The sequence below is a fragment of the Platichthys flesus genome, chromosome 1 (genome assembly GCF_949316205.1).
Source record: "Platichthys flesus chromosome 1, fPlaFle2.1, whole genome shotgun sequence".
Classification (NCBI taxonomy): Eukaryota; Metazoa; Chordata; class Actinopteri; order Pleuronectiformes; family Pleuronectidae; genus Platichthys; species Platichthys flesus.
The window spans coordinates 14,188,423-14,215,485 of record NC_084945.1 but is presented as its reverse complement, the minus strand read 5'-3'; the positions used below and the strand labels follow the sequence as shown (position 1 = coordinate 14,215,485).

The 27,063-nt window shown below is 39.8% G+C and overlaps 1 protein-coding gene across 1 annotated transcript in view; it reads left to right on the top strand.

The window, feature by feature from the left end:
• The window catches only part of cpne7 (copine VII), a 36,923-nt gene extending 23,848 nt beyond the window's left edge, over nucleotides 1-13,075 (top strand). Inside the window, exons 11-15 of the mRNA XM_062385851.1 lie at nucleotides 294-348; nucleotides 5,309-5,360; nucleotides 5,724-5,857; nucleotides 7,311-7,547; nucleotides 8,127-13,075. Of these exons, the coding sequence (XP_062241835.1) occupies nucleotides 294-348; nucleotides 5,309-5,360; nucleotides 5,724-5,857; nucleotides 7,311-7,547; nucleotides 8,127-8,279 (631 nt within the window). The 3' untranslated portion in view covers nucleotides 8,280-13,075. The remainder of the gene's footprint in view (nucleotides 1-293; nucleotides 349-5,308; nucleotides 5,361-5,723; nucleotides 5,858-7,310; nucleotides 7,548-8,126) is intronic.
• The last annotated feature ends 13,988 nt before the right edge of the window (nucleotides 13,076-27,063 follow it).

Here is a 27,063-nt window from a genome sequence, read left to right as displayed (position 1 = left end):
TTTGACGATACCCACACAATCTTACAGCGGAACCTGCTCAGAGAGCGGTACGATGGAAAATTGAGGGAATACAGACTGGGAGACAGGTGCACACGCTGGCTGCAGAGAGCCTGGGACAGATTTCAATTTGTAACTGAAGCTTTTAACATTTATGAAATGCAAACAAACAAGGGGTTTGCCCCTGGAAACAGATGGATAGAATACATCAATATTTTTCTGATCGCTGACAACCCATCCCAGATGAAACTGCAGCCACTGTAATTTATAACTAATTCATTCGCTTGTCGTTTCAGTGACAAAAGATTTTCAGCTTTGGGGTTTGGTGCCAGAATCCCTCCAAATTATGAGGTGAGTATTTCTGTTCGTATCTTTCCTGCATTTCATTCATTCTCTCTTTTTCTTGCTCTTTCTTCAGTCACATGAGAAGAATTAAACACACTATATATTCATGTGCTCTTATCTTATCCTGGTATTTCCCGCTTCTCTGGGAATTTATGTTAAGCGAGTGGATTTTTGACCTATTTCATGACGCACTTTTGTCATTCTGTCAAATTTTCACATTTAAAACTAATTAGAGGGCTCTTTCTTATTCATAAGCCGCTTGTCTTAAAATATCAACTTGTCTTGAGAAAATAACACATTACAATGAAATAATAGCCCTGTAGTGTTGTTGCTTAATTTACATAAGAATTCAAGAGTGTGAGAGCGTTTGTTTAAGCCAATTGGACACTGAGAACCGAAAGCCTTCAATGATTCTGTATAAAGCCCTGGGGAGACATCTGACATGTAAAAAGTGTATGTGTGCATGCGTGACACACAAACTCACTCTCACACACACACACACACACACACACGCACGCACACACACACGCACACCCAATGCTGTTTGATAATCTATCAAACCAGATGAATCTATGTTCAATGAGCTATGTGCCAGTCTGAAACACTCATAATTATAATTTTAATCATGCAAAGATTTGCAGCTCAGTAAATACAAACTATTAATTTTTTAATTTACCATGACAGTGACTGCCTGCAGGAGTCGGAATTATTTTACTGCATGCTGTTGGCACATTGTGGTTGGTGGTGTGGATGAATCTTAATAACTGTTGAGTCATTAGACAATGATTTGCATCTATAAACTCCGGTTACACCTGTGTGGAACTTTGACGGACCTTGGTGTGCTCGTGCACTCTAGTCCTGTACTGTATATAATGTATATAATCTGTGAATAGAAAACAAGAATAAGGAAAAGCTCCAGTATGTGAGTTTGCAAGCCAAGGATGCATCACATAGTGAGTGAGATTGAATTAAGAAGTGAATTCATGGGAATCCTTAAAGTTTATTGCAGTAAATGTTGCTTATTGGATTCAGTGAAGTTTAAAGCTCACAGAAAATTAGTTTTACATTCTCGGGGAGTTGGAGGAAGCTCTCGCACAGAACTTGTTCTGGTGTGTTTGCCCTGGTTTAGTTTGTTTGTTGCTGTCAATCAAACTCCGGCAGAAATGTTTTTTGTCCATGTCGGACCATTTGCTGATAGACAGATGATGACTGACGAAGCTTATACACCTTGATTTGATCCAGATCTTTTCAGGTTTGTCGTCCATGGTCCAAACCAACTGACAGATTAAGTCAGATCAAAAGAGTTGGATGGTTTGGACTTTTGGATCAGCTGCAGGAAGTTGAGAAAACGTGGAAGCGTCTTGCAGGATTCTTCACATCAGTTGATATATTGTTTTACGACAAGGATGTTCATGTGGTGCATTCTGGTGTGGACTACTGTGTCTGATGCACTGGTGACAAAATTAATTGAATGAACCAGCTCATTGATCTTATTAATTCATATGGAAACACTACCACCCGTTGAAATGAAAGGACAAAGAAATGCTTGTCGACGCAGCTTAGAAGTTGATGACAACAAGACGTACGTGTGTCATAGATTAGTCTTTAGTTTGATCCATGGATTACAATGGGAAACCAAAACTGACCAGATCAAATGTAAACCGGTAACAAAAACATGAACCTCGGTTCAGGCTTTCAGGTGAGAAAACACCCTGAGCCAAGTGGTTTTCAGTATGTTTTTAGAGTTTTATTTTGGCAAAAAATGTCATGATATAAAAGGTACTCTTGTGGCTAATGATGCTACTGATGTTTAATAATACTGTGCTCCAGGTAAGAGTCTCTGTAAACGAGTGAACAAGCCTGCCCCTGGAACACATCCATTATTCCTGTTATAACACAGCTGTGTGTGGTCTGCTATTTCATGTGCACAAAACAAAATTCCCTCAACTGCAGAGGCTCAGTGCAAAAAGACACAACAGTGGTTTGCTTGATGGAATTCTCTGGAGCTCCTCATATCTATTTGTGCACTGAGTGGATTCAGGCTGTTAATCACATTTAAGACATAAATGACTTTAAGAAAGTAGCCAGCTGGAGCGGAGTCAGTTGTCACTGATCTGGCTGACAGTTGGTGCTTGTGAAAAAAAAACAAAAAAACAGTTGCATGTGAGAGGAGGCATTGAGAGGGGGATTTTGGTTTTTGCCAGCTTTGAGATAAACAAAGTAAATCTGACATTTGGACAGAAATAATACAGCAGATGAATGGAGCTGGGTTGAAATCACTTTTCAGAAGCCAGATATTAATCATATAGTCCATGGTATATGCTCATTAGTGTGCAGGGACATGATTCAGGATATAAGCCGACCATTTGGAATGTAATAAACTCTTATTAGTACTTAACCGAGTCTCACTGTAGTAAAGTCATTTACAGTTATTATGAGGCTGAAATCGATTGGATTTGGATTTATATCCAATTTAGCTATCTTAACCTACAGCTAACACATCTTTGCTGGCTCCTGAATAATTGTTTCCCTATGAACATATTATTCGCATATCATTTTGCTGTGTTTATTAATTAACATGCATGACTAATATATCAGCCACCTTTTGGAACGACCCAGTTTTCTGCATTTATTGCTCATGAAATGTGATCTGATCTGCATCTGGGTCACATTTACAGACAAACACGATGTGCCCAACACACACACAAACCATTATCGTTTGTCTTTATTGAACACGTCCATTAAATATTCACTGTGCTGCTGGGAGAAGTAGACGTGAAGCCCTGGATTTGATTATTGGTCGAAGCTTGTTTGGCCTCAATATCCTAAACAATCTTTTCCAGTGACTCCAGATAAGACCTGCACAACATCCAGGAGGAATGTATGGAATAATAAAAAAAAAATTATGATATCAATATTTATGAAGATCATGATAAGAATAAAACTTAATTTGTATGGTTCTTATTTAAAAAAAATTACAAAGAGTGTTACCTCATATAGGGGAATGAAACAACACACCTAACAAACTAAACCACACAAAAAGAGACAAAATATTAAATAAAATATTAAAAACAAACTACATCCGTTAAAAGCAGTTAAAAGTCAGTCATTAAAAGACTTTCCTTTAAAATATGTTTCAAATAATATTTTAAAAACAGATACCGAGCCGGCAAATTGAATCTCCTAAGGGAAGGAGTTCCAGAGCCTCTGGGTCGTGAAGGTCGCCATTTATTTACCCGTTTTTGATTTTGGAACTACTGGTTAGTGTTGGTTGGAAGATCTTAGATTGGTGCATAGGGAGTTATTATCGCCATAATATAATCAATCAATCAAATTTTATTTGTATAGCCCATATTCACAAATTACAATTCATCTCATAGGGCTTTAACAGGGTGTGACATCCTCTGTCCCTAACCCTCAGCAAGAGTAAGGAAAAACTACTAAAAACCCTTTTAACAGGGTAAAAATATGTAGAAACCTCAGAGAGAGCCACATGTGAGGGATCCCTCTCCCAGGACGGACAGAAGTGCAATAGATGCCACGTGCAGGAGAACATCATCAATAATCAAAGTCTCTAGCAGCATTTGATGGGGGTAGACATCCCGAAGGACAACCCCAACATGACAGCAGTCCCGCTGCAAGCACAGTCCATGCTCAGCAACCATCTAGACCACGATCCACCAGCCAGACCAGACGCCACTCCAGTCCTCAGTCACCGTCCACCGCCGCCCACCAGGACCCATCACAAGCCACCACCGCGGTCCTGGTCCACCGCCCGTGCCCAATGCCTACGCGACACAGGGTCCGCCACCAGCACCACGATCAGCCCACATGACTCAGAATCCGCCACACTGGATCCAACACCGCGACCCCCGGTGCGCGATCCACAAACCGCAATCCATGGTGCGGCCACAGAGGCCCTCGATCTGCGGGTGATAAAGCAAAAGGAATCCGGGGAAGGGGGATAGGGATGGAGAAGAGGAAGAAGAAGCTGGAAAGAGAAGCTCCGTGTGTCATGTGTCATAAAATAGAACAAGTAACGTTCTGGCGCACTAATTAGCTCTAACTATAAGCTTTATCAAAAAGGAAGGTTTTGAGCCTACGTTTAAACGAAAAGATGGTGACTGCCTCCTGAACTGAAAGTGGTAGATTATTCCACAGCCGAGGGGCTTGACGGCTAAAAGCTCTGGCTCCTACTCTACTTTTAGAGAATTTAGGGACGACAAGTAGGCTTGAATTCTGGGAGCGGAGTGCTCTAGCGGGTTTATAAGGTACTAACAGCTCTTTAAGGTAAAAAGGCGCTATATTATTAAGGGCCTTGAAGGTGAGGAGGAGAATTTTAAATTCTATTCTAGATTTAACTGGAAGCCAGTGTAGCGATGCTAATATTGGAGAAATGTGCTCTCTTCTCTTTGTTCTCGTCAGGACACGTGCTGCGGCATTTTGGACAAGCTGTAGAGTCTTTAACGACTTCCTGCTGGAGCCTGATAATAATGAATTACAATAGTCCAGTCTCGATGTAACAAAGGCGTGGACTAGTTTTTCTGCATCTTTTTGTGAAAGGACATGTCTAATTTTTGAAATATTACGCAAGTGGAAAAAAGCGGTCCTAGAAATTTGTTTTAAGTGACTATTAAAGGATAAAATAAGGATCGAAGATCACTCCCAAGTTCCTGACTGTTTCATTGAAAGCAAGGGCAATGTCGTCTAGCGTAGCTATATCATTAGATAGTGCATCTCTTAGGTGATATAACTGGTGAAAATGCTCAGTTTGAGGTTAACATGTATTAAGTGAATTCTAAATTGAATTGGCAGCGGAGGCAGGCGCTAATTGGAGAAACATGGGCCCTACAGATTGGTGTTGGTTATAATGTGAGCAGCAGCATAAACATCTGGTACAATATGGATATAGCGGATAAGCTCGGCCCTCTCAGAGGTGATTCACAATTTTCTTCTTCATCCACAGGTGTCGCATGACTTTGCCATTAATTTCAACCCCGAGGATGATGAATGTGAAGGTAAGGACAGGCTCAGTGAGAAGTGCACCGCCAAGGATACAAGAATTAACATCTGTAATCTGACCACACAGCTGCTAAAATATTGATATTGCTCAACGGATCACAGAAATTAATAGAGAACAGATCCAACAGTACAGAAGAAAAAAGCTCACCGTAACAGTTTCCGGGAGAATTCCTGTGTTTGTTAAAATGTTCCACCTTTCAGGAGGATTTAACTTTAACTGTGTGAGGCAGAAAACATATTCACACCACTACTGATCCTTTTTTAGACTGCTGTGAATTGTTGGCTGTCTTTATAGAGCCTTGATTCCTTGATTGAAGTGTATACACTCATATTGACGTCTCCTTTTTCCCCCTCAACAGAGATCCAGGGGGTGGTTGAAGCCTACCAGAACTGTCTCCCCAAGATCCAGTTGTACGGCCCAACCAATGTCTCTCCCATCATTAACAGGATAGCCAAGCTGGCAGCAGGCGACGGCAACATTAAAGATGCCTCTGTGAGTGTCCCTTCATACTCCATTAGACATCTGTGGATGTAACACAGGCTTTGTAGATGTGCCTCCTGCTGAGAATCCCAAGTGAGTAGCCTCTGGTTCACCTCACTGTTTAAAGTGATGATGCCTTACGGCACAGAAGAAAAAGGAGGCTCCCATTATATAATCAATTAGTCTTCCCTATATTACACATTGTTGGTGTAATTTTTATATAATGTACCTATTTTTGAGTCATGGCTGCTGCAAACTAAAGCATTTTGAAATCGTACCTGATTTAAAAAATGTGGTCGACAGACATAACAACATTGTGAGACCACACACATTAGATGATCCAGTTGAGACTCACACTTAACTCCCGTGATTACAGAGACTTGGGAACTCGCAGAAACTCACGTGATCAAACGTGACCTCAGAATAGAAAACAAACGTGCGGACTGTCGGCGTCGTCAGCTGGTCCCGCTTGCCTGTGTTCACAATCGAAGACACTTCAAACAAGACCTAGTGTTTTCTTGTTTTTACCAAAAATGAATGAGTCTTATTTATGCAGTTAGCAGCCATGACTCAGTTCTCAACACAAGTTCCCATCAACTAGTTGGGGATGCTTCCCTGTCAGCTCGCTCTCATTGGCTCTGGCTTGTGGGTTTCTGCCAACTCACGCTAGTGGCTTACCTGCATGAGTCAGCAGTATCAGTCTTCTTAGACATTTGTTTGGATTTCACTGTTTCTTTATTTTCATGTTGTGCACTCTGGTGTGCAGAGAACCTTGAAAATTATCCCATGAACTGCAGCAATTTTTTTAAATTAAAGACAACATCTAATCTAGTCAGTGTTTTACATTGTTTCCTGAACATTCCTTTGGGAGGGAAAAGCCTTTATCTTTTTACAATCTTAAATGACCCACCGGGCACACGGCCATTTGGTTCTAAACTATCACACTACTGTAATTGCATCGACCAGTTGCAATTATTTACTCATTTTCCCCTTAAATGATTTAATGAGCTGCAGCAAACAATAAGGCTATCAGGAGCCACATTAGACATTAAAAGCACAATTATAAGACATTTAGTGAAACAATCAGTATTCCGGCAAACTAATCACTACACATGGGACCAATAAAAAAATGCCACGTTAATATATTTGTAACCTGCACACATCATAATTCATTTTGCACATACACACATGCATGTACACGTTCTGTCTGAGGTGTAGTTGCTCTGTCCTTTGTTTCTGAAGCTCTCTTTTTTAATATGTTCCTAATCTTTACCACTCAATGGATGATGAAAGGCCTGCCTCTGTCCCCAGAACACACACACACACTAACACACGCACACACACACACACACACACACACACACACACATACACAGAGGACCATAGGTATCAACGCACGCTGGTGTTAACATGGGTTAATGTAACCGTGGATTAATTCACACTGAAAGCTCTTATCTTCTTCCAGCGATACCACATCCTGCTCATCCTCACGGATGGTGTGGTGACAGACATGGCCGACACGCGTGAAGCCATTGTGCGAGCCTCCTACCAGCCTCTCTCCATAATCATTGTCGGTGTGGGCAACGCAGACTTCACAGACATGCAGATTTTGGACGGCGATGATGGGGTCCTCCGCTCACCAAAGGGAGAGCCAGTCCTCCGGGACATTGTGCAGTTTGTGCCCTTCAGAGACTTCAAAACGGTCAGATTTCTGAGAATTCCCCCCACTGTTGTTATTTAGAGAAGTTGTGAATTCTTCATGTAGCTTCATGTAACCAGTGACATTTCACCTTCACAATTTGTCTGTTCTGGGCGAGATGTCAAAAACTTTCGACTGAATGTTTGTGTTGCTGCATATATTTACCATAATAACCAATGATACTGGGTAAAACCAGCAAATGCAGCTGCTGTAATTCAGGACATGAAGAAATGGGAGGATGAGGATGAATTTTAATTTGTGAAATATATGCTGTGGAGTTCACAGTTAGCCAATTTCAATCCAGCTGAACATCAATGGAAGATTTTGAGCCAATTCTCTGCACATGCATAACAAAACACTAAAAACAAAAAACAAAAAATGCTGAAATTCTAATATTGCAAGACAAATTATATATTTTGACCAAACTCTTAGGATCGATTTAGTAGATTTTTCAAGAGTCACAAACAGAACAGGACATGTCTGTTTTCATTTGTCCTAACACTCTAGTCCCCTTCAATGGAGACTGTTGTGTATTAGCTCGCAGATTAAAAACAACATTTAACAGTTCTGTCTCCGTTGCAGGCTTCTCCCGCAGCCCTGGCCAAATGTGTTCTGGCAGAGGTTCCCAAGCAAGTCGTGGAGTACTACAGCCATAAGGCCATCTCCCCCATGTGCCCGATAAGGGAAACACTTACACCAATCCTCAGCCTGGTCGCCACCACCCCGACAGAATAACCACGCCCCCCTGTTCCATGGGACCCAGCTTTGACCACAGCTCCAGTCTGACAAACGGAGAGGGAGAGAGGGCACGTGCCTCACCGCTTTGGACGAGAAGTGAAGAGAAAAATCTTTCTACATGTGTTGTTGCTCATTTATTTCACTTTCACTCCTAACAAAGTGTTTATACAAGAACAGTGTGTCAGCGACTGTAGGTTATGTTTCTCTGCTCCCGCACTTCTCCCGTGCTGTGTATACTGACCCTCCAAGCTGTTTCACGATCAAGAATCCTTAATTAGGATTTGCTTTCCCCCTTTTTATGCATGCAAGCCAATCCCTCAGTGCTGATCCATACGTTGGACGCAGGCTTATTATTCCTTACTGCTGATGGAATTCTTCACCTCAACTATGTGTATTATGTTACTTTTTTATTATCTTTTAACGATGTACTGTACAGAAAATTGCAGAAGTGAATCACAGGAAGTATAAAGAAGAAGTGTTGCCTTTCTAACTTTGGACATCCACCTTCTAAAGTGTCTCTGGCTGTAGAATTGGTGTTATTTTGGAATACAGACACTATTTCCAGACATGCAAAGATCACAATTTCAAATTTCAGCATGTCACGATTTGACACTGGAGCAGAGTGAATGCAAATTCAAAAATGAACTGATTACCCTTAATGTATTCAGGTGAGAAAACAGCAGCTATGGAACTATGGAAATATGGTAATACGACTCAGTTCTTATGCGTCCCCCACCTCAGACCTGTTCATCTTGTGCGTCTGTGACACCGTGTGCGACATAATTACGTTAACAATGTGTGCAATTTGCTTCAGCTCGCGTTCTTCATACGCTTTTTAGGTACGTCTAACAAGTGACAGGCAGACAGAGGACACAGTCAGGTCATCAGCGTGCAGGATGAAGTGGAAGATGTCTTTGGGTCGCGCTGCAGTGACAAAAGGTTGCGAGCAGCTCTTTTCACTGAGGTTAGCTGAGAAAAGAAGATGATTGATCAAACACTATTTCTGGTCTTTTGTCTAGTGGCCAAGATGAAAGTCGTGAAAATCAAGAACCCTTTGTTCTTTATTGTCGTCATCCCTAAGCCACTCATCTTGCACGTAGCATTCTGCAGTATATTTCATTATTTTCTGCCATTTCTACTGCTTTGTACACAGCTTCATACATGTAATATAACTCATACTCAGTATTTTGTAAGAAATTTGACTGGCGAGCATACAAATTCAATCATATGAACAGACAAAACCACCACAGTAAGAGCCTTAACACATTATTTATAGTGGTTATTTTCATAAGAAAGTATAAAATATTTGCTCTTCGGTGCAAATGTGCATCTTCAGAACAAACTGTTCTGTGAATCTATTATTTTAACGCGAGCCTGAAGGATCGTTGTTTACTGAAAAGTCAGCATGAGTTATTTTTCTGCTGTTCTATATGCTTTACAACGCTCCTCATATTTAAATTCTATAACCTTCACTCCTACTTACCTCGTCAGATTGTCTCCACAGTGTTCAGAGTGTAGTCTGTAACGAGTCAGAATTTGGCCTCTGTTAATGAGAAACAGAAGCTCTCACTGAAACCAGAAAGTCCATTTGCAGTCTAAGACGCTGTTTTCATTCTAAATACCTGCATGAAAAACTAGCATCTAATTATTATGATTATGAAAGAAGATGTGATGTGTCCAAGTCACATGTAATTACATTGTCCTGAAAGACAAAAGAGTTGGATGGATGAAATGTGTTTTCTGTTTGTAAAAGCCACCCTTCTGGCATTTAAACCATTTATCACTTACGGAAGGACCCACCCCCCAAAGCACAGATTTTTCACTGCGCGTTCAAACTAGAAGGCCATTTGTTGAGTATATACCTCTGCCAATGCTGATTGGATATACATGTAACGAGATCAGATACATCCAGACCATTACCTGGATCTGCTCGAAATCTGTTCATATATGTTAGCATTATACACATGACTGTTTTTTTTATTATTTATTAAGATCTGTCCTTGATCCGCCCCCTTTATCGAATCCACTCCAAAGGTTACTGGGGTCCCATACCAACCGAAATTGCTCTACTCCTTTCACCAGATATGACATAAACACAATGTATTGTGGTTCATTATTTAATAGTTCTTTATGTGCAGTGTGTTCCAGTAACAAATCTACACTTTGAATATTTGCTTAGTGTAATCGCATTTATCTTAAATGGTGTGAGTCATCTCTGAGTGACGCTGAACAATGACTAATCCACTCAGCCCTAGACCAAGCTGTCTCTGCCATTGAATGCATCGGGAGAGTTAGTCTTTACATCTACTCTACACTTCCAGCCACCTCCTAGCTACATATATTAATCTGACCTTGATTTGTCCTCTGGAGCTTCAGCAGCCCTCCCCAGATACTCACTATTGACTACACTCATGAATGCAATGAAACACAGCTCTTTTAAAACATCACAGCTATTGAGGTTTTCTCTGTCTCTGTGGATCACAGAATGAGGTCTATTGATTGTGCAGGCCTTGAATCAGAGTCACACTCCATCCTTACTTGCAAGTAATGGAAGGAGTTTGGTCTCAGGGCTGAAGCTCGGCTCCATGTGATTGGTTTACAAGGAGGAAAAAACAAGGAAATACTGTTGTAAAAGTAAATGGTCTGTATTTATATAGAGCTATTCTAGTCTTGATGACCACTTAAAGCGCTTTACTGTACAGTTTATTGCCACCCAGACATTCTCAGACATTCATATTGTGCATCCATGGGCAGCACTTTTTTCTATGATGGGCAATTCGGGGTTCAATATTTGCCCAGGGACACTTTGGCACGCAGATGGGGAAGACTGTGATCAAACTACTGACCTTCTGGTTAGAGGACAACTGGTCTACCCCCTCAGCTCTGTTAGGATATATAGCATTTGACATTACAGGTTATTTAATGTGAAAACAGGTCTTTTCTGTGCAAAGACATATTTGTTTATATATTTAAACATTTTAATACAGTCATTTTAATACAATATTTTATTTCCTTCAGTGGCGATCCATGGGTTGGACGCAGGCTTATCATATCTTAATCTCATGTAGTTCTGCACCTCAACTATAAACATTATGTTACTGTTTTCTTATCTTCAGACAATTTTAAAGATGTTCTGTACAGTATATTGAAGAAATGAATCACAGGAAGTATAAGGAAGAGGTGCCGCCTTTCTAACTTTGGACATTGACCTTCTAAAGTGCATGTGACTTGTTGCAAAAAGAGGGAAACACTCTGTGTGGATAGAGAACATCTGAAATTATTGGCTATTTAGTGAGAAAACTGGTCTTTTCTGTGCAGACACTTATTTGTTTTTTGTATTAACACATTAAGTAAAACCTTCATACATTCACTTGTAAAACACATATATTATTATGTCATTCTAAGGATTCCTTATTCTCTTAAGTTTTACAACACAAGAAATGTGACCAAAACATTTCTCAGATAATTATCACAAAAAAGTTTTTCTGAAAGCCGTTAAAACCAACTTCGTGCTTTTCAATAAAGCTTTAGCGGCCACTCATTCTGACTAAATAATGTGCGGATATCAACCAGGAAATATCTTCCTTGAGGGCAAACCGGCACATATTGAAATCGAAAAAGTGACTGGCACTTCTTCAGTGATTCATGCCTTGGTAATTCACGATTTGTCCCCCGTCAACTTATTGCTACTTTGCCTCTGGTTATGAGCTGCACCAGCTCGATGGTTCATTACCCTCTTACTCTATGAAATTTAATTCTACAACAGACAGATGACTGACCTCAGAACCTACATAGTTCTATTCCTTTATCTAGAAGTACGTTTTGAGAATTGTTTTATTATCTAAAAAAAACACACTGATCTGCCAAATAGATTTTTTCTTGGTTCAAACACTGATGTAGTATGGGGCACACCGATCTGTCATGCCTTTTGGGGTTACCTGAATTACAAAACATGTTCAATGTCTAGTGCTAATAAATGTTAATAAGTGATGCATGGTTCTCTAACGCCTCGCCAGACGTGCTCCGAACAAACCTCCACCAAGACCTTCGCTGAAACTTCTTTTTGATTATTGTCTTTTTCATAGCAATCAGCCATGTACAAAATGCTAACGGTGTTCAACGAATATCATTGTGTGCCTGTGTGCAAGAAACAACTGAACCCAAGTGCTCAGCCATGTGGTGTCATCACTTCAAAAATATGAACTATATTCTGTGTCTTAATGGAAACTCATCATTTTGTGCCGCTGTGGTGCAAACGACAATAAGTGGAAACACTGGAAACAGACCACGATCTGTGTGGTCTTCTTCCACTGTGGGTTTTAAAAAAACTGACCAATCCACCAAGCTGTTTATTTTCCCTTATCTATACTTGCACCATTGTATGACAAAATTAACAGGTTAAGGTTTCACAATGACGTTATTTTCACTCTCTCTCTCTCTCTCTCTCTCTCTCTCTCTCTCTCTCTCTCTCTCTCTCTCTCTCTCTCTCTCTCACCTATCCACTGTTAATCAGAACAAGGTTTACAGCCCTTGGCCCCAGCATGCAACTGGTGCACCTGAGGGCCGTGCGGGCGAGTATTAAGCAGCACCTTGCATCATGAGTAAATATTTGATTTTGTCAAAGGGAATAAAGGGATTTATTGCATGCTTACTTTTACTGTTAAGCTGTGCTGTGCAGTCATTCCTTTGGATTGTATGATATGCTAATATGCAAACCTGCATTTGCACAAACCTCTGTTCTTGTAGTTTACCCTCTCTGTCTTGCGGTTAGGAAAATAAATCTCTTCATTTAACTGAAGCTGTCGCTGTCATTTGTCATTTGTACTGAATTCAGCCTTATTTTGTCAAATTAAGATTCACAATATTGAATTCATAACTGCTTCTTCATCTTCTCCAGTAGTTTCCTCTGATCACTGTTCACTGTTTTAAGTGCATTAGCTGCACATTGTACTCCAGGGAAAGAATAGAAATGAGACAATGGCGTTGATGTGCTGGATGAACTGTAGGTTATGTGCCTGGGCACGCATTTTGGCCCGTGTGGTTTGGCTGCTGGTGCTGTGTGAGTACCTAATGCGTAGAGAGAGGGACCGAGTCTACTCTTTAATTCCATCAGACAGCTCCTTTCATTTAGCAGCTATTGTTGAGGGCATTGAATAACCGTTGTTTCCATGGTGACACCTACTTGTGGGGAGACACAGACCTTCATTTTTTTTTTGGTCAGATTCATGGACAGAGGAGGCCATCTGCACATTGCTATGAAAAAAAAAGGGGCTTTGATTGTGGCGGCTGCCGTCCTTCGCGAGGCCACTGAACGTCCAGCAGGGCCGTGAGCCGCAGGTGAGCTCTTTGTATAATACAGCCCCCCCAGACCCCCAACCCCCCCTGTTTATCGCACTCTCTTTCCCTTTCTCCCGTCCTGTGCCTGGCAGACTGATTTATAGTCACAATTAAAAAACACTCACCACCACTTAACATTCACTGGTAATAAAATCAACAGCATCAGGCGCGCATCCTCGGACAAGGTGCTATTGTTTTGTGGAATCAGCTCATTACCTCCATGTAATCAGATTAACTTTAGTGCCTTTAAACTCAGCTGGGCTTCCCCTGCACTGGTGGGGCCGGGGGGGGGGGGGGGGGGGGGATCTTGCTGGAGGTGCTGTATGAACAGGAACAGCAGAGGACTCATTGGTTTTTATTCCCAGTGGCTGGTTGCCTAACACACGGCTGTAATGAGGAAATGACTAATAAGAGATGGAGAATGGGAAATCTCAGCAGTAATTAGCTGTCGCCTCCTTCCCCCGAGGGAACAGAACACACCTTTGAAATGCCTCGAGCTAGATCCTCTGATGTCGTCGCTCACATGCTTTCTATACCCCAGACACCCAGAACATACATGTGTGTATGTATATATATATACACACACACACACACACACAGACGCACTTTGAAGAACTAAGTTGAGAATGCATTCTCGATACTCCTTTTTATATGTGCAGCACTTTGCAAGAAGCAAACGTGTTCCTCACCTTCACGTTACTGTCCTTCTGAAAAATCGGTTTTTCAAATGATGCAGTGCTCTGAGTCACCAGCAGCGTTCCCATCGTCCTTGGTTAGTCGTGCAGAAAGCTTGACTGAAGTGAGTTTATTGAGATATGTCAATGGATGAGTCATCTGGAATTAAGACTCACACACGTTGAAAAGAGGGAAGAGGAGACGCAGCTCGACAGAGACCGATATTGTGTTTTTTTTTTGTTTACTTTAATTGACCCCACATTGCAATTTCAACATTCATTTTGTGATTCAACTTGTGGCTGTTGTTGCTGCTTGTGGGGGGGTGGTCAGCCCACGCTACAAGCATTCATTATGAGTTTTCCCAAAAGGTTAATTTAAGTAAATCATAATGTTGGAGTAAATGAAAAAAAGCTTGTGGCTTGGTGAGGCTGTGTGCTCTGTTCAGTCCGTTCAAAAATAAAAAATCTTGCACTTTCCTCTGGATGTGAGTGCACCTAGTGTCGTCTGCAGAATAATAGAAGACTGCAAGACATTCAGATGTGACACAGACCCAGGCTCCTCTGTCTCTGCCTCTGACACCTGCAGATAGAGTAATTTAATTAGACTCTAGGGTTTCTCGTTGACCTGCCGGACTGCCCTCAGCTCGCTACAGCAGGAACAGCACTCCTCAGATCCGAGTCCTCAGAGATTTCACATCCCTGCGAAATCTCCTTTCATAACTTCACACTCTTCATTCTTAACATTGTGTGAGTCAAGGGAGTCAAGGCGGGTCTGGGACTCGGACACCAAACCTTTCGACAAGATTTTCTGTGTGGCATTAATGTAACCAGGGCTTTTCTCCCAACTCTGATATAACAAACCAGCCAAAGAAACGGTCATAAGTGAATTGATGTTTTTGTACGAGGGGAGATGCTCACCATCAAACTTGGTAAGAATATTATTCGGAGGGGTATCTCCAGATGAGGACTTTTTGAGCTGATCGAATGGGGGTGGTGTTGTGGGGGACCCCCTGCAGGAGAGAGCTGTATGCTTCCTGTGTGAACACATGCAGTGGAAGCTTCTCTTAAGCTTTTGCAGTTTTCTATCAAGCTTGTGCAGACTCCTGACTGCCTGCCGAAGACAGTAAAATCATTATGGATGGTCACCAACCACTGGCTACCGACCCGGATAGGATTTGTCCTGATGCTGCTCATGGTCACCCAACTGTGACAGATGGTCAGTGTGATTGTGTGGGAGAGAGACATTCTAACTTGTAAAAAATTAACTGTGGATCCCGGATAGCAGCATTAATTACAGGATTCTCACCTGCAAACACAAATCTTCTATGTGCACATGCAGCCCTCTCTCTCACAGGAGATGGGGGCTGCTGAGAGGTGATGACAGATTTGTTTTGGAAGGGGATGGCATCCCCCTTAAAGTTACCTTCTGGTTGTAATGATACTCTACAGATGTCTGTTGAAGATAAAATTCACAACCATATGTTTAATTTTACTTTCCTATTTTGTATTTAATCTGAGTTTTGTTACACTTTACTGACTTGTACATGTGTTGCCTACTATTAAGTCTCAGTGCTTTGGGCCGCAGCTTGTTAAATCCCTGGCCGACATTACCAAGGAAAGCAGTTCAAAACAAAGCCACACACAGTCATGTTGACAAATTCAATATTCACTCTTTTTCAACTCTGGTTTTGGTCTCTACCAACACCAGGGGAAAATATCCGCTCTTTAATAACGGAAGGCTCCACAATATTCAGCAGCCAGTCTGTAGCAGTGATTATCTTTGTTTTGGTGCCGAGCAATAGTGTGTACAGACAAAACAACACTAGGAGAGCGGTGAGAGGGAATGTTATCGGTCTGACAGCCAAACAATGAAGCAGGAGTAACTCTAGAACTCTGGACCTTCAGGTTTTTAATTCTGACGGTTCATCAATGTCAGCCCTCTCCGACTCTCACTTGATACTTTGTCACTATGAAAACCATTGATTTTTGCTGTTTTAAAGAAAATCAAATTACTCACGTAATATCTCAGACAGGGTCGTGATGAGGTATTGGTATCCTCCTGTCATGACTCAAATATGTTGAGAACTGCTATGGATAAAGATGTCGCCCAAAATGTGTAGGCAGCAACATAGGAGCCATGATGATGTGGGACCAACTAAACTATTTGGTTTACGTTAGTTTAGGGAAGATACAATATATATATATATATATATTTATATGTAGTCAATATGAAAAGGCAGACATTACTGTACAGAAAGGGAAGGAGGCCTAAAATAATTTTTCAGATTCTGCTCCTTATTCAGAAAAATATAGATGATAGTGGCTGTGGCTCGGGATGTAGAGCGGGTCATCCACTAACCAGAAGGAAGAGAGTTCAGGCGCTGGCTTCTCCAGTCTCCACTGGGCAAGTAAACTGAACCCCAGGTCACTCTTGTCAGTTGTGTCAGCAGTGTGTGTATGTTATTAATCACTATGTACAGATTTTAAATGTGAATGTGCTGAATCCCTGGGCGAAGGATAACATTTCTTTTTTGTAGTTTGTACGAATTAGCCTGTGCCCCCACAGGCTAATTTGTCATCAGATGATAGCCGATGGGCTCCAAGATTGATGTGGGGTTTGACAGAACAGCTTGTTGTGATATTGGTGTGTAAAACCTCTATGCAGTGTGATGGCTGCTCTGGGCTGGTTAGAGGATGTAGCCAATACAAGGCGATAATGACTCTTTAGAGACGCTGTTGCTGATTTTCAGGTCCATCATTATGATTTGCAATTATGTGTTAACCAGGTTAAATGAGTGTGTGTGCACACACTCATGCTAATTAAAGGAGTCAGTAGCAGGACTGAACACACAGCGTGCACATTTCCACCATGATCGTGATACATTAAATCAAACAGAGTTGATGTTGCAGTTTCAAATGCTTCATGAGTAGAGTGCACTGAATAAAGTATCATGTGTAATTTTTATGTGACCTGATATTTAAGTACATTTTGGTTTAAATGTTGCTGATATTACACAAACTATTTAGCGCCACTGGTTATATCTGCTATCGTCGAGACCTTAGTCGGGTATTAATTTGTCTCATTTTCACAGATAAGCTGCCGACAGCGTGACCTCATGTTCAGACAGATGCTCTGGAAAATGTCACCAGAGACACGTCCTTTGAATAAAGGAGAAATAGCTTTTCCCGACACACAATTAAAAGTCACACAGGGACATATCTTCTACAGAAAAGAAATGCTGCAGTTTCTCCACTGACTTGCTATGGTGACAACTTGTAGCTGAAGCACACTATGCATGTTAAGATAAAGCAGATTTACGAAATTAAGTAAGTAACAAAAGAGGTCTTGTGTTAATTGACACACACAAACAAAATGCAATACCATGTTAAACATAATAAGTTGAAGATATTAAACAGACTGTTTTGTGAATGTGTGATTCTTTGTTCGGTCTTGTGTTTATTTTATGGACTAGTAATCACTTTGTATTTGGACTTTGTTTCCTTTTTGCACATTCGAATTTTTGGATTTTTCTTAGTTTGCACCTTAAGTTAAGTTAGGTGTCTCTGTTCTGTAAATGTTTAGCCATTTCCTGTTTTGTTTCATACTTACCATTGAGCGCTTCACTTTCTGTCTTTGTCTGTTTTTCCGCTCCTTGATGATTGCATGCTCCGCCCTCATTAGTTTCCCCTGTGTGTTGTTAGATTTGCGTAGTTAGTTTTTGTGTTGACCTTTCCTCTGTGCTTATATTGTTTATTTTGTTTGTTTCCATGGCAGCGCAGCAGCATTACTTTGTGTGTCTTCCCTGTGAGTTATTTACCAATTTTTTAATTTGTAAGCTCACCTGAGTGTTTTTGCAATCCTTTGAATTTACTGTGGTTCTCTGAAAATTGTCCTTGATGTGTTTGAACATAATCACCTGTTTCAGCTCAGGGCCCCCAGGTAATTGCTTTGTTCACCTGCCCTATGGCGACACCTCTGTATCAAACACATCGTCACTTACCTCAACATGCATTCATCACATCCGATACATCACTTTCCATTAAAACATTTAACCTCTTGTGGTGAGCTCCTTGCCAGTGAAAATAACTTAAGTTTAAGGTGAGAGAAAGGGTTGTAATCAAAGTTTGACACAGAGAGATTTCCGTGACGTTAGACATGTATAATCAAAATTTAACTACGATTTCTCCGCAACATTTTAATAAAACTGCTTTTGCTCACGATGTGATCTCTGGACTCCCCAAAACATTGTTAAGCCGTACAGATAGGGATTTATCTGAACGTCCTTGCTGTGAAACCAATCTAGTAATTTATGAAATAATTCCAGAGATTGTGGTGATGTTTTTTTTTTTAAAGGAAGAGACACATTTGCACAAGTACAAAAGTAATGTTGTGAGTCAATTCACAGTACCCCCCTCACAGTGGTCATAACTGTGCTCTGCTATCAGAAAATGACATCTCTGCTACAGTGTTGCAGTGTTGAATCTGTGATTCAGCCCAAACCAGCCACGGTCAATGAGAAAAACTTTAAATTCTCATGGATGACTAATGATATAATAATAACAATAATTTATCCAGAAATAAAATAAGAATAATACATTTAGACTGTTTCCTTTATTTTCTCAGTCCATGCAAATATTTTGAGGTTTTCTGCTGGGGTTTAATGTTTTAGCTCGTTCTTGTCCTGCTGAGCTTTATTGACCAAACAGGTCACATTGCATTGGGAGATCCTCCACATTTATGGATCTTAAGTTGTATATATAGGAGAAAAATCCAGTTGTTATAATGTGAAGAGTAACAAAACAACACTAGGATGCGGAAAAAAAATCGTCTCGCCTCTCTCTGATTTGCTTTTTAATCAGATTGTGTGTTTGTGTTTTTCCTGATGTTGAGTTGAAATGTTGTTTATCTCACTGGACTCATGAGGTGGTTTCTATTGATCAGAAATATGTTTTTAGATCCCAACTCCCTAAATTGAGTCAGCACACGGTGGCTTGCTTAACTCCTGCTTTTAGCTATGTATTGAACAGTCATGTCTTTAAAAGGCCTTATCCCTACCTCCTTCTCTGCTGGGTTGTCATTGCAATCTTAATTGTAATCTCTTGTCTGTAATCTCAAGTTTGCCTTGAACAGATGAGTGTTATAAGTGATCGATTCAAGGACCCAAATGCAAATGCAGGTAGACACATTGAGGATACTTTAATAAGCAAAACAATGTCTGACAGGTTGATGCTGGAGTTCAGGTGGGAAACCAAAAAATCTGAAAACCCCAAGGAGAAACTTTACTTACACAGGAAACTGGATGAAAGCTAACTGTAACTCAAACAGACTTAGATTATTAATAACTAATTTCAATTCAAGTTGTAATAAATCATAATGATCATTTTCACCTTTTATATTTGATCTGATTTAACCAAAGAGGAGGAAATATCTGGACTATAACATTGACTGAATGAATGGATTTTTGCAGCTTGTTAACTAACACCTGTCACTTACACATTAATGTGTCCGGCTTTGGGAGAATTATAGACGGCTCGAGAATCAATCACTCAATCAGCCTAATCAATACGTGAACCCTGACTTAAAGAGACACTTCAATACTCTTAATGAACTGATCCGTCTAAAGAGGATTTAACCTCTCACTCATTTCTGACCTTGTCACTGGTTACACTGCATTGATGTGTATGCTGCATCTGTTGTTTTTTTAACATATATACAATAGTTTATTGTCTGATGCTACTGTAAACCATTTTAGGTGGTTGCTTTCTTCGTTTGCAAAAGCTTGTTATTTTTCCTTCCATTTTACACCCAGGGCAGTGTCATCAAGCAGTTTTCATATTTCGCTGTTGCAATATGTTTTGGAAACTCAAATCGGACGTTATAATGAAACTAAGACACACCCATGTCTATAGAATCTGACTAATGTCAGAATATTTCACATGTTTTAATTCAATTATTGTTTATTCTAAGTATGACCATACTCAGGTTAAGTTCATCAGAAAGTCTAATTTACATTCAGACCATTTCCTTAATCAGATTAATATCAGAATATTTGTTTCCATGCTAAAATGGTCACAGACAAAGAAAAGCAAGCCTGTGGGTTCCTCTGTTTGCTGTTCCCTACTTTTTACCAGTGAGATAAATTAATTGACCAAAAAAACTAATGTGTTGTAACCCATTCCCACTGTTTTTGAAGAAGTGAACAATCTACACCCTCCAGTGGCATACTGTCTCTCTCTGAGATAAATGGACTTAATTTTGTCCTGTACTGAGCCTGCGTCATCGCCCAACAACAGAACAAAAGCATGGAGCAAATACCACGAAAGAGACACTGATATCTGTACTTCTGCTTAAAATGTACAAATGGAGATCCAGGGCTCGCGCTTTACAAACAGTCTTATTCACAATATAACGTAGACTCAGAATCCCTGCACAGAATCTTATTTTATAATTAACTCCTGCTAAAGTCAAATGTGTATTGCACATTGATTTTAAACCCTTTCTTCCTCCAAGGCAATGGAAGATGTAAAGACATTTATAGAGTGACCTCCAACCTGTAATATGTAGTATAGTCACTTTGATTCAGTATAACTTATATTCATCAATCCATTCATGTCTGGTCTTTGCAAGATTGTTTAATTGTAATAAACAACAACAGTTCACAAAATACTTTACATTCATGAAAAATTCACTTTAAAAATTGACATTTTTAAATGGCAATCGAAACAAACAGCCCAGAGCTGATGGGTTAAATGAGTTGAAGTCGCAGCAACAGCAAATATATCGGGACAGAGACCCATAAACAGGATACAGACGTTCCAAACACAGACGAGAAAATAAGCCGATAAAAAGCAATAAATAAAACGCAGCAGCTATTCACACAACCAACCAAAAGCCTGTCTGAATAAAACGCTTTCAGCCGCTTCGTAAAGATGTCACTACAGTGTAGGGATTTTCAGCGGGAAGAGCGTTCCATAAATATGGTTGAAAAGCACAGTCACCTCGGGTTTCATAGCGAGTTTGAGAGACGGCTAGTAAACAAGCAAACACGCCTGGAGTCTTCTACAGTATGTGACCTGGACTCTGTGACCAGATAGGTACATTCATAAATGCTTCTGGTTAGATGATCACAGGCTATGAAGTAAATAGTAATTTTCTTAATTTTACCACTTATTTGGTGCCAACGAAAAAAAAGATTGGCTTATTCACTCAGTCAAACAGAGGAGCTTAAAACGCAGGTATTGTAATGTAATAAAGTGGGGAAATTAACTTTAGCCAGTCTGAGCAGCCGAGACTCGAGCTTGGTCACGACAATGAGAGTGTAATTGAACATAGTTATGAGCCCAGGCAGAGGTTCTCTATTGTTCCACTGACCTTTTCTGATTAAAATTACGACCAAATCCGCTCGTACCGGCAGCTTTTGTGAAGCAGTTATCAATCATTTGTCCAATTATCATTTATTGTATGAGGCAAGTTTTGACTCAGTTAACAAAAACAAATGCACAGGACATTCTGTCCAACCATGTCTCAATACTTTAGGTATTCAAGACTCTGATCCGCACTGAGAAATGCATGTGAAAGCAGCACAGAGACAGACAATGACTTGTTTACGAACAGAAACCAACAAATCCTGCATCGTATGTACATTTAAAGTAAATAGACTAATGTGTAATATGACAATGCATAACATATACAGTGGGATGGAGAAGTCTGAGAATATGGGCAAGAGGTCTAGAATACGAAGAAAATATATAGCATGAAGCATATTAATATAAATATAACATTGAAGTATAGCAGTAAAATATGAATATACATTGAGTAATAAAACATAATGTCAAGTAAAGTAGGGTCGCAAAATCAATCTATGAAATATTTACAGTTCAGTCAAGGATTCAAGATCAACACTCAAGCTTCAATTATTAAGTACAAATAAATATTATAGACATTCAATGGTCTTATTTAGACAAAGATGGAAAAAATTATAAAAAAACATATTAAAATAACTCTTTGTTGCTGTGCTAAAGTGTCCAAGCAGCAGTCAGGTTTTCTCGTGGTCTGTTACTTGTTGTTTTTTTCAGCGCATGTGAGAAAAGGGCATCGAGATTCTTTCAAATTCATTGACTTTCCCCTTCAAAGTAAATTCGATTTTTTTTTTCACGGAGGAAAAACATAATCTCTCTAAGCCGTCTCCTATAAGATGATCGTACCAATCTCCTAGAGTTGAGGAGGATGAGATTTCACAGATCATTAAAGTCAACAACATTACACTTTTCAGTTGGCCATGCTGCCTCCTTGGGCCCTAATTCAAGCACAGCAATAATTGGTGCTGGTTAGATTGCCACATTACACACGTCAAGACAGGATTTAAAGACCTTCTTCCAAACTGCACCTATAGTGGTAATGGCCTATTGCAGCCTCATGCATACCTAATGCGATAGTTCATACTGACCAGGGCTGTACAGGGAAGCTCTGTGTCAGACATTAAAAGAGATTTGTCCCAGGCTGTGTTACAGCCGGCCCTCAACAAAGTCGATAATCATTAAATGGCATCAGACTTTTAGGTCTTAGAGTAGAAAGGCTGGAGGCTACAAAACACAGACATGTATGAATTTATGAGGTACATTTCTTGTTTGTGTTTATTGGTTTGTCTGCAGAACAATGGGCAGGTGTTGTCAGACGTGCCAGTTATATTTATTATGTGCTTTCCACAAGACAGAGCACTGAGTCCTGACCAAGCACATCCATTGTGGGAGTAATGCATCGCTAACATTTTTCCCTTAATGTCCCAGAGCGACGTCTGCGGGGAATTTCAAAACAACACATTTGCTTTTAATGGCCACTGACGGTATCTGCCTCTAACTGCACACCCAAGGCAGCGGTGCCATTGATCAAAACTGAAAGTGGTTAAATACATCTGTCACCATTTTTCTTTGTAATAAACCACACGATAGTGTCTCACATTTCCTCTCTACCAGCAGTTATTGCATCTATAAAAGATTATTGAGAATGAAAAGTTTGTCAAAATCAGTTATTGTTTTCCTGCAGTCTGAAATTAACCACCAGAGCATTAAGGTAACAATTTTAGTAACTTTATTAACATTCCTTGGATAAAATATGTCAATGATTAGCCATAATTTAACATAGTTAGACTCATCATTGGATAAAAGGTCGATTCTGTATTTTTTTTTAAATCTCATCTTCATGTTCAGTTGCTGGAGCCTTCTATCAAATCACATTATCTTCATCAGCGGATGGATTATAATAAAAACATCAAAACATTTGTTGAACATGTTTCGTGTTTCCTGAGCATTTTTGAAAGACTCCATGTCATCATCTTAGGTTAATTTAATTGCTGTTGTGGATCTTTGGATTAATGACAACTGATCTGTCGCAACCGATTGTTTGGTCAGTTGCTGTTTCTAAGGTCCAGAACAAACTTAGGGACACAAGTAAATTCACTTTTAGCAGATGAGGTGGAATTTATGTTTAATCTTTTTGAATGGAATTTTAAATGTTTCTTCTATAGTCAACCTGAGTTGTTTTTTCATCTGCAAAATATTAACGCTGGATGAATGGACTTTTTTACATCTAATTTCTCAACTCTCCTATTCTTCAGTCCTCAATGTGTATTTGTGTGGGTGACGATTAACTTAAACTGAGTATTAATATAGTATCACGATTAACCTTGAATAAATTAATGACAACTGTAACATCTATGCATTTTATGATTCTAATTATGCATTTAATGATCTAAATATTGAATGTCTTTGGCTCAGACCCATGCCACATTTGCATATATGTGTGAATAGGGTTTGTGTTTCAGGGGTGGAGGGATCTGATATGTACATCTGCCGACGGTATCATGTGGTGTGATTGACTGAAACTACAGAAGCAATATCTTCGGTCGTGCAGCATGTGCTGTGGGGCTCGTGTCCTTTCGATTTTTTTCTATGAGGGCCGGAAATAGCTCAATAAATTTCCCCCTATAGTTTATTCATGTGACCTTATAATATATAAACCCAATATAAACCCACGCTGTTTTAAATTAAGAAATAAAAGGGGGTTAGATAATGGAACTATGCTTTACTTTTATGTCTCTCTGTTAATCTCACTGTGAAAATGTAAACTGTTTTGTAAAACTCCACCGCTGTATAGAGATGAGACTCCAGCTATTAAGGTGTTTGTTTAATTAATCCCTGCAGCATGTCTTTCATTAAAGTGGGCCACCTCTTCAACATAAGGTTAACCCTATCTTTTCATCACGAACACTCATATGGATTTATAATGCTAACAGCCATAAACTGTCAGGGGACGAGTGGGTGATGCACATAAACAGTTCACAGTCCATTAAGAGTTTGATAATGGCTCAGTTGGCGCATTAAATGTTAACCCATGTGTCTGTGCTGAAAAAGAGAGAAAGATCCATCTGGGACTGTCTTTTGTGATTTAATTCAATTGTCCCTTGTCCCATTTCCCGCATCGGCACTTATTGATACGACATCATTGTTTACGCAATCAAAATGTCCTGATTTGAATGAAGGGGTCTAAGTCACCTTTTAATTATAGATTAATCTGGAGAACAGATGGAAAAGAGAGCATCCTTTGTGTCAACAAATACAACTCATTTCACTCAACCCACGCTGGTTTGTAAGCTGTAAATGTCAATGTGCAGATATAACTTTGACTGCACAAACAAGCGGTACGATAATGCACAATACTGCAATGGCCAAGAAATACACAGAGTTGAGGAACAGAGATAAATGGTTAAGTGTAGTTGGCTGAGTAGAGTTGTTGGCAGGTGAGTTAAACCCCTGAAAATCTGTTTTTGAACAGCTGGCAGTGGCAGATATTGGCCCTTGGTCATCGGTGTGTGTCAGTCAGCACCAACGATGGATTACAACTCAGAGATCATCAGCACATTGTATTCTCAGCTGACCTTCTTCTTCTAGGGTGGTGCCAGAGAAACGTGATTAGACTAAACTTTTTTTTAATTAACTTTTTAGCCATCGCCACAGCTGAAAGCTGAACAGTGGTTGGTCCAAAAGATTAGTCAAGGCTGAAGAAATTGTAATGTAATTTTGATGCTTTTAAAGTTTGTAAAAATATCCATGGTTGATGAATTATAAAACATTTTTGCTTGTGTTAAAATAGTTTGTGTTACAAATAGGCATACCTCCGATGACATTCCAATCAGTTTTACTGATTGTAGTTGACTAGTAAATGTTACCATGCCAAACTAGGATGGAGAAAACATACTAAACATCAACATATTAGCATGTTATTGTGAGCACAGTATAGCATACAGATGCTAGCATTTTTGTGAAAGGCCAAAGTAGACTCTCAATTAGCTGCTAGTATAGCTCTAGACTTGTGTTGCTAATGGCAGCAGGCAGCACAAAGTTTTTAACACAGTATTCTTAAGAAATGTATGACTCAGGATAACAAGTCCAGCGAGAGGGCAACAAGAAAGCTAACAAGCCCCTGAGTTGTACATTGAATGAGGTTTGCTTTCTGTGTGTCTTTTTCAGCTGCCTGAAACAGTTCAACTAGCACTCTCATGCCTCCAGTCACTGCTACTTGACTGTGTTTCACTTGGGACAACAGATCAAATGATCCGCTTGCTCTGGACAATCAATCAGAATCAGATGTGAGGGATTCCTTCTTATCTCATTGAGCCTGAAGAAGAAACACACAAAGTCAGAGCACTGAACTGCTGATGCAGTAGGTTTGTGACTCCTGCAGGTCTATGTCCTTTATAACTGTGTGTGCTTTTACTCCCTGACTGACTGCATGGATGACAACTAGCTTTACAAGCCTTTGACTTCCCACCATATCCCCACTTTTATTTAATTATTAAAGTACCATCCCAAAGAAAGGTTATGTGCAATCTGAGATTTTAGACATTTACCAACTATGATTCCCTGCAAAGATAGAGCAAGGTTATGTATTTGGAATGACTGTGTTGGGATTTGAGCTTCACTGCTACCTTTATTTTGGTAGCTGGTCAGGGCGCTAATAGTACTATCCATGATAACTATAAAATAGTATTTTTAAATTTGTATCTGATAGGTTTGATGAAAATTGATTCATAATTTGTATCAAAATTAGTGTTTCTTTACTACTTTACTTTCTGTGATATCTCTACGTCATGACGTCATACAAATGAAAATCGATGTATGAATATAGACGATCCCGCACAAAGAGAGACCCAAAGAAAAAAAATGTCACGAGATGGTATGTTATTGTCATTAACAGTGTTGTGCTGCAAAGCAATCATTCAACAGATTATCTTATAAAAGGCCTGAAGGCCGTTCTCCCTCCGAAACCTTTTGTTTACAACTTCCAAATAGTTGACCAATGGTTGCTTACTGAATAATTGATTGCTTAATGATTATATGCTAATTGAAGTATAGCTGTTTAGTGGGATCATGCATTTGCATACCCTCCGACACATCATTTATTATCATATTAATAATTGAAGGATTGATTAATTATTTACTACAAAGTAGTTGCCACGGATACAGGTGCTGGTGATAGCGGTCGAGAACAACATATGTGTTTACGGTAAGGCCAGCTACTAAATGCTTAGAGGGGAAAGTAAAATTGGAGGGAACCATGATTGGTTTCTTCCCATGATGAAACAGAACAATAGAATTACGAGTGCTTCACTTCTTTATAGATCTTTTGATTTACAGCAATGTGGGGCTGATTCTTTCACACCCAGGCACTGTGTCTTTTAAAAAGCATCTTTTTAGAGCTAAAACTATGTTTC